This window comes from Hyperolius riggenbachi, chromosome 3 (assembly GCF_040937935.1).
Source record: "Hyperolius riggenbachi isolate aHypRig1 chromosome 3, aHypRig1.pri, whole genome shotgun sequence".
Taxonomy (NCBI): domain Eukaryota; kingdom Metazoa; phylum Chordata; class Amphibia; order Anura; family Hyperoliidae; genus Hyperolius; species Hyperolius riggenbachi.
In genome coordinates, this window is record NC_090648.1 from 56,064,291 (window position 1) to 56,073,550 (window position 9,260).

Here is a 9,260-nt window from a genome sequence, read left to right on the forward strand (position 1 = left end):
GATTTTATTTTTTGTCAGAAGTTAGCGGAAAATGACACTTTGTGACTAAAAAAAAAAAAGTTTCCATTTCTGCTAACTTGTGACAAAAAAAAAAATGAAATCTGCCACAGACTCACCATGCCCCTCTCTGAATACTTTGGGGTGTCTACTTTCCAAAATGGGGTCATTTGTGGGGTGTGTTTACTGTCCTGGCATTTTGGAGGGTGCTAAATTGTAAGCACCCCTGTAAAGCCTAAAGGTGCTCATAGGACTTTGGGCCACTTAGCGCACCTAGGCTGCAAAAAAGTGCCACACATGTGGTAGTCATACTCAAGAGAAATAGTATAATGTGTTTTGGGGTGTATTTTTACACATACCCATGCTGGGTGGGAGAAATATCTCTGTAAATGACAATTTTTTGATTTTTTTTTACACACAATTGTCCATTTACAGAGAGATTTCTCCCACCCAGTATGGGTATGTGTAAAAATTCCCCCCAAAACACATTATACTACTTCTCCTGAGTACGGCGATACCACGTGACACTTTTTTGCAGCCTAGGTGCGCTAAGGGGCCTAAAGTCCTATGAGTATCTTTAGGATTTCACAGGTCATTTTGAGGCATTTGATTTCCAGACTACTCCTCACGGTTTAGGGACCCTAAAATGCCAGGGCAGTATAGGAACCCCACAAGTGACCCCATTTTAGAAAGACGACACCCCAAGGTATTCCGTTAGGAGTATGGTGAGTTCATAGAAGATTTTATTTTTTGTCACAAGTTAGCGGAAATTGATTTTTATTGTTTTTTTTCACAAAGTGTCATTTTCCACTAACTTGTGAGAAAAAATAAAATCTTCTATGAACTCATCATACTCCTAACGGAATACCTTGGGGTGTCTTCTTTCTAAAATGGGGACACTTGTGGGGTTCCTATACTGCCCTGGCATTTTAGGGGCCCTAAACCGTGAGGAGTAGTCTGGAAATCAAATGCCTCAAAATGACTGTTCAGGGGTATAAGCATCTGCAAATTTTGATGACAGGTGGTCTATGAGGGGCTGAATTTTGTGGAACCGGCCATAAGCAGGGTGGCCTCTTAAATGACAGGTTGTATTGGCACTGAAGTGCAGGAAGCGCAGGATGTTCTCAAATCGAGACCTGGACATGGTAGCATGGGCATGTGATGTATTGGGTGCGTAGACCAGTAAGACCGCAATACAATCTTTTTGACTAGACCCATGTTAAGAAAAAGGCCCAAAAAAATGTTACGTTTGGAAACTTGGAGTGGTTTCCACCGAAAAGGCTGGGCATGGTAGCTTCTCGGATTGGCGGTTGCGTATTGTGTGGCATAACGGTTGGTCTCAGCCACAATTAAGTCATAGAGATCCACGGTGCAGAACAGATGAAAAAAAGTCTAGGGCCGATCCTAGATGATCTGTCTCCACCTGGGCTCCAGCCTAGGCAGTGAAAAGGGGCAGTACAGGTGCGGCGGAACCAGGGGATTGCCAACACCTATGGGAGACTATGGGTAGCACAGGCCCATTTTGCTGGTGGCTGCAGCTCGGGTCTTAATGCACGTGCCACCGAACCAGTTTCTACTACCATGCTGGTGCTCGCCTCTTCACCAGGGTCTATGGTAGTACTGGTGCTAGGTCCAGGAGATGCTACGCTATTGGTGCATGCCTCACCAAGAAAACTCGGATCAGCGCTACCACCACTCTGGTCACTGAGTTTTGATTAAAAAAAATCAAAACTGATCTTTAAAGCACCACAGCTATTGTACAGTGTTTTTTGCAGTGATCAGAAAAAAAATTCTGTCACTGCGGTGGGGCGGGCTGAACGCAAGTGCAGGCAAACGATCAGGCCTGATCGGTCAAACACTGTGTTTTTAGTGTATCCTAGTGACCCTAATATAGATCTGACTGCGATCAGTAATGATCACTTACAGATACTACCGTATTTTTCGGACTATAAGACGCTCCGGACTATAAGACGCACCTAGGTTTAAAGGGAAAAAACCAGGGAAAAAAAAAAAAAAACTAAATCTAGGTGCATCCTTGGTCCAGGAGTCTCCTATAGACCTTTAACCTCCCCCTAAGATGTTTCTATCTACTAAGTAATACTGGCCAGCTACACTAACCACTTCTGCCCCCACCAACTACATTAACAACTGATGCATCACCCCCAGCTACACTACACTTCACTAACCCCTGATGTACCCACCCAGCTACACTACACTACACAAACCCCTGTCACCTCCCCCTGCCTCCAACCTAGCTACACTAATTTACCACCATTACAATTAAACTGAGGGCTCACCCCTTCGTGGCAGCAAATTTATCCAGAGGTGTTCCATCGCAGCATAGCAGCAGCTGCTGCAATGATCTGTATGCTGTTTCCATTGTCCAAACTTGTCCCCGGAGCAGCGGCAGTGCAATCAGCGTTTAGGACTTCTTGGGTGGCATAGCAGCAGCCGCTGCAATCATCTGCGATGCCTGTGTGTGTTTGCCAGCGTGTCCCCCGAGCGGCTCCAGCAGCAGCGTGATCCTTGTTTACTTCCCGGGAGGCATGGCAGTAGGTCCAAATAATTTCGCTTATGCATGCGGCTCTTCTTTCTTTTTCTCCCCGCATGAGCTGCGCGTCAGTGTAATCCGGGCACAGCGGGACATCTTCAGCCACGTTATTGTCAGCGTCTGATAGAGACCTCTGAACTGCTTCCTTATTGGCGCCCTCTGATGACCTGCGTCGCACGTGCGCCGGGGTCATGTGGCAAACCAATAAGGAAGCAGTTCAGAGGTCTCTATCAGACGCTGACAATAACGTGGCTGAAGATGTCCCGCTGTGCCCGGATTACACTGACGCGCGGCTCATGCGGGGAGAAAAAGAAAGAAGAGCCGCATGCATAAGCGAAATTATTTGGACCTACTGCCATGCCTCCCGGGAAGTAAACAAGGATCACGCTGCTGCTGGAGCCGCTCGGGGGACACGCTGGCAAACACACACAGGCATCGCAGATGATTGCAGCGGCTGCTGCTATGCCACCCAAGAAGTCCTAAACGCTGATTGCACTGCCGCCGCTCCGGGGACAAGTTTGGACAATGGAAACAGCATACAGATCATTGCAGCAGCTGCTGCTATGCTGCGATGGAACACCGCACGGACAGGTATATTGTTACATTCGGACTATAAGACGCAGTAACTTTTTCTGCCCACTTTTGGGAGAGAAAAAGTGCGTCTTATAGTCCGAAAAATACGGTATATAGTAGCAATGCTGATTAGCGACAGTGATGATGCTAATCAGCAACTAATTAGTGACTGCGGTGTGGTGGACTGGGTGCTAACTGACGCTAACTACCCAACGAAGGGTGCTAGCTAAATAACTGGCCTAACTGTTAACACTAGTGATACTAAAAAAGTGACAGTTTTCACTGATCACTGTTTTTAGATCACTAGGATAGTGACAGGGGGGTGATTGGGGGGGGGGGGGTTCTGAGGGTGTGGGCAAGTGATCAGAAGCCCGCAGGGGCATATTAGGGCCTGATCTGATGGGTAGGAGTGCTAGGGGGTGACAGGTGATTGATGGGTGTCTCAGGGGGTGATTAGAGGGGAGGATAGATGCAATCAATGCACTGGGGAGGTGATCAGGGGGGGTCTGAGGGGTCTCTGAGGGTGTGGGCGGGTGTTTGGGTGCCCACAAGGGGCAGATTAGGGTCTGATCTGATGGGTAGCAGTGACAGGGTGATTGATAGGTGATCAGTAGGTGATTACAGGGGAGAATATATGCAAGAAATTCACTGGAGAGTTGATCAGAGGGGTCTGGGGCGATCTGAGGGTGTGGGCGGGTGATTGGGTGCCCGCAAGGGGCAGATTAGAATCTGATCTGATGGGTAGCAGTGAAAGGGGGTGATTGATGGGTGATCAGTGGGTGATTAGAGGGGAAAACAGATGTAAACAATGCACTTTAGAGGTGATCTGAGGGCGGGTCTGCGGGCAATCTGAGGGTGTGGGCAGGTGATCAGGTGCCCGCAAGGGGCAGGTTAGGGTCTGATCTGATGAATGGCAGTGACAGGTGGTGACAGGGGGTGATTGATGGGTGATCAGTAGGTGATTACAGGGGAGAATAGATGTATACAGTACACGGGGGGGGGGGGGGTCTGGGGAGGATCTGAGGGTGTGGGGGGATGATCAGGAGCCCCCAAGTGGCAGTTTAGGACCTAATCTAAAATATTTGACAGATAGTGACAGGGGGTGACTGATGGGTGATTAGGGGGGTAAATGGGTGCAAACAGTGGTCTGAGGGTGTGATCATGGGGGGTCTGAGGGGTGCTGTGGACGATCAGGGGGCAGGATCAGAGTGTGTGTGTGTGTGTGTGTGTGTGTGTGTGTGTGTGTGTGTGTGTGTGTTTACTAGAAGGGCTGCCTCCTCCCCTGGTGGTTGCTCGATCACTGGGACCACCAGGGGAGGAGGCAGCCTGTATAATACACTTTGCATACATAAAGTGTATTATACACTTTTGTAGGGGAGAGAGGAGGGTTAACAACCCGCCGGCGCTGCTAATTGGCCGGCGGGTTGACGTCGCGGGTGGGCGGAGGCTAATGCCGGCGGATGCGCGCAATCCCGGCTAATCAGTCCCCCAGGTGCCGCCGATCGGCGTTATGCAGTCCTGGGAGAGCCACCTTGCCGACGCCCATAGGTAGTGGGCAGTCGGCAAGTGGTTAATAAAGAGTTTGTTAAATGTTGACCTTTTTTATAAGGTTAAAATTGTAATGATAATAATGGTGTAATACCGTATACCGTGGTATTTTTTAGATGGTTATCATATTGTCATATTTTATACAGTTGCAACCCTAATAGGTAGCTATTTGTTCCCTCCCGCGGTATAGGTAGCCATTTGTCCACTCCTCCAGTATAGGCAGCCATTTGTCCCGTCCCCCAGTATAGGTAGCCATTTGTCCCCACCCCCCGTATAGGTAGCCATTTGTCCCCACCCCCCGTATAGGTAGCCATTTGTCCCCTCACTCAGTATAGGTAGCCATTTGTTCCCTCGCACAGTATAGGTAGCCCTTTGTCCCCTCCTCAAGTATAGGTAGCCCTTTGTCCCCTCCCCAATAGAGGTAGCCATTTGTCTCCTCCCCCAGTAAAGGTAGCGATTTGTCCCCTGCCTCATTATAGGTAGCCTATCGTCCCCTCCCCAAGTATAGCTGGCCATTTGTCCAGTACCCCAGTATAGGTAACCATTTGTTCCCTCCCCCAGTATAAATAGCCATTTGTCCCCTCCCCCAGTATAAGTAGCCATTTGATTTTCAGAAGTTGAGGGTCTGATGAATTCAACCCAATACAGTGTTCTCCCCAGGCTCTTTTACCGGGTGCTCTACTGACAGCCGGGTGCTCACCAAAACTAGCCGATAGTTTTGGTGAGCACCCGGCTGTCATTGGCTCACCTCCTCCTCTGCTGTAAGCAGACTTGTGCAGAGAAGCGCCGGCCCTGCATTCTCTCGTCTCATGCACACATTTAATTCTCTGTGCAGTGATTCTCTCGTCTCACCCCACCCGGCTACTTTTTCATGCCACCCGGCTAAAAAACTTTTTGGGGAGAACAGTGCCAATATCAACACATTCTGCAGGAATCGTTCAAGCATCAGTCACAAAGTTAAAGTTACACAGGGGTGGATATTCAAGCAAGGCAAAGAGCAAAAACACAGATGAGAATCTACATAGCATTCATGAAGAGGGAGAAGTACAAAGTTCTGGAATGGACATCAGTGTCTCCTGATATCATGGAAAATCTATGGGATGATATGAAGCAAGCTGTCCATGTTCGGAAGCCATCAAATGTTACTGAACTGAAGAGATATTGTATGGAAGAATGGTGAAAATTACATCCATCCAGACTCTCATAAAAGGCTATAGGAGGCTTCTAGAGGCTGTTATATTTACAAATGGAGGCTTAGCTTAGTACTGTTCGCCCATACCCATGTCTGTACTAATCTCCCCACTGCTTCCCCAAACTGATGTGTATACTAAACTCCCCCCACTGCTCGCCCATACCCATGTCTGTACTAATATCCCCACTGCTCGCCCATACCCATGTCTGTACTAATATCCCCACAGCTCGCCCATACCAATATCTGTGCTAATCCCCCCACTGCTCGCCCATACCCATGTCTGTACTAATCCCCCCACTGCTCCCCATACCCATGTCTGTACTAATATCCCCACAGCTCGCCCATACCCATGTCTGTACTAATCCCCCCACTGTTCCCCATACCCATGTCTGTACTAATATCCCCACAGCTCACCCATACCCATGTCTGTACTAATATCCCCACAGCTCGCCCATACCCATGTCTGTACTAATATCCCCACAGCTCACCCATACCCATGTCTGTACTAATATCCCCACAGCTCGCCCATACCAATATCTGTACTAATCCCCCCACTGCTCACCCATACCCATGTTTGTAGTAATCTCCCCCCACTGCTCACCCATACCAATATCTGTACTAATCCCCCCCACTGCTCACCCATACCCATTTTTGTAGTAATCTCCCCCCACTGCTCATCCATACTCATATCTGTACTAATCTCCCCACTGCTCACCCATACCCATGTCTGTACTAATCCCCTCACTGCTCCCCCATACATATGTCTGTACTAATCTCCCCCACTGCTCACCCATACCCATGTCTGTACTAATCTCCCCCACTGCTCACCCATACCCATGTCTGTACTAATCTCCCCCACTGCTCACCCATACCCATGTCTGTACTAATCCCCTCACTGCTCCCCCATACATATGTCTGTACTAATCTCCCCCACTGCTCACCCATACCAATATCTGTACTAATCCCCCCACTGCTTGCCAATACTCATGTCTATACTAATCTCCTCACTGCCTGCCCATACCCATGTCTGTACTAATCCCCCCACTGCACACCCATATGCATGTCTGTACTAATCTCCCTCCACTGCTTGCCCATACTCATGTCTGTACTAATCTTCCCACTGCTCACCCATACCCATGTCTGTACTAATCTCCACCACTGCTCACCCATACCCATGTGTAACGATACGTGTAGCAACACAGGAGTCTGGTTATTGTGTGATCTGCAGTATCACCAATAACCCAGACACTATACCTGATTATGTGGTGATCTGCAGAATCACCAATAATGCAAGTATAGCTAACAAGGTAATTGTAAAAGTGTATAGTGCTTGGTGCAACTATAATACTGATCAGTTTGGTAAACCTCACCAGAGGAGCTGGTGGGTACTATCAGTAATGAACCTCACCAGTGACAAGGGCTCACTGGTGAGTGGAGAGGTCAGACAGATCAGATCGGCAACAGACAGGCAGATACAGTACAAAATCGGCAGGCAAGAGGATAGAGATATTCAGGCAGAGTCAGCAACAGAATCAGATGGGCTAAAGTACAGAATCGATAAGCGAAAGCGAAGTCAGAAGAGAGCCAGAGTCAAACACAGAATATCAAGAAATAGAACAACAATGTTAGTAATAAATCCTAGTCTTGTGTGAAATACCCGGTTTCCTCCCGGATCAAAGCACTCCGGATCTATCTAAGGTCTGAGTGCTAACACGAAGCATTCGCAACAGCAGACAGGTTGCAAGTGACTCTCGAAGGCTGAAGAAGCGGAGGAGACCCCTCGGCCACGCCCACAGCCATCAACCAATCGGAAACGCCGAGAGTCTCCTCTGACGTCAGCCGACCGGCAGGTCAGCTGACGCGCCTCCTCCCCGCATAGAGGTCCCATCTGTGCGTGACAAAGCCACCCTATGAGCCACTGACAATCCCATCCTCGGCGTGTTAGACGCCGGAGAACCGGGAGAAACACCCGACAGAGAAACCGAAGCAGCTGCGGGGGTATCCTGACTGCCCGCAGCTGCATCTCCAGAGAATGTTACACCATGTTTGTACTAATGCTGATATGTATAAGGTAATGAGATCTGGCGCCCCTCTATCAGGAACTTGTGACTCGGCTGCAAGCAGAAAAGACTCTATCCATAGCCTCATAGATCCAACATGTAGAAAGCTGCTGCGCTGAAGTTCCAATGGATCAAACTGATTCTGGGCCGTCCTTCCTCCTGGTACAACTCTGCAGACACTCACACCAGGGAAACATAAAACAGATATGCCCATGCCTGAACTAATCTCCCTACTACTCGCCCATACCCATGTCTGTACTAATCCCCCCACTGCTATGCCATACCCATGTCTGTACTAATCCCCCCATTGCTCGCCCATATTAACCTGTACAACGCCCAACAGACATACATTTGGTAGTATTTAACAAGAATCACATAATTACCTCTTCCAACAACGTCCCCCCTTCACTTCCTGCAACCGTCCTGCTGTGGTACATCACTTCCTTTCTTCAGCAGATTTACTTCCTGTTTGTGTTCTCGCCATCTTGTGGCGAATGAGCTAACTGCAGCCGCTGTACACAATACAGAAAAGAAGCAGGCACTGTGTATCTTGTTATATTACTGAACCAGTGCAGAGAGAATAAATATTCGGGGAAGGGTATGACTTCTTATGTTTAGCGTGATCTGGGTTTAGCAGAGTCAAACATAACATATACAGTCCAAAATAGATGAACATCCGCCACTGCTGTACCATTAAAAGTAACTTTATTCAAATAGACTCATCATCCATATGAAGCATTAGCGTACTAAAAAGGGGCACACACCCTTCCCTATGGTGAGGCTGTCAGGGGGGTGTGGGAGCAGCGGCTGCCTAACGTCCATTTCGCCTGCTCGGCGTCCTGAGAGGCTATGCGGCTAGAAAAGACGGCCAAATCGGCAATTCAATTAGCGTGTGGAAGAGGGTCGGATTTGTACTTTTTACTGCCTTAGGCCCACTTTCACCAGCTGTCCCGGACCGGCAGCATCCTAACCTCCCCCCCCCCCCCAACACAGCAGGAGCATTTGAGCATTGTAGGCTCCTCTGCGAACAGTTAGTGAAGTGATAGCGGGGATTACATTATAAGCCCCTCTGAGGACAATTAAGGCTTGTTCCCACTGCGAGTGTTTTTGATTGTTTTTAAGCTCTGGCAATTTTAAAAATCACTTTAAAAGGGCTTCTGCAATGTTGCTCTATGTGAGTGTTCTCACATGAGCGATGAGCTTTCTTTCCAATCACAAATGCGGCTTCTGCACCATTTCCTGAGCTTTTGTGCTTTAATACAAAGTATAGGGAAAGCGCAAAATGTGTATTTATTCTGTTCCAGGTCAAAGAGTTCACTTCGTATCGTCAGGAAGACAA

The 9,260-nt window shown here is 48.4% G+C and overlaps 1 protein-coding gene across 1 annotated transcript in view; it reads right to left on the reverse strand.

Moving 5' to 3' along the window:
• Nucleotides 1–8,358, reverse strand: part of LOC137562105 (zinc finger protein 585A-like) — a 28,545-nt gene extending 20,187 nt beyond the window's left edge. The window contains exon 1 of the mRNA XM_068273442.1: nt 8,305–8,358. Within this exon, the coding sequence (XP_068129543.1) occupies nt 8,305–8,358 (54 nt within the window). The remainder of the gene's footprint in view (nt 1–8,304) is intronic.
• Nucleotides 8,359–9,260: the final 902 nt, after the last annotated feature.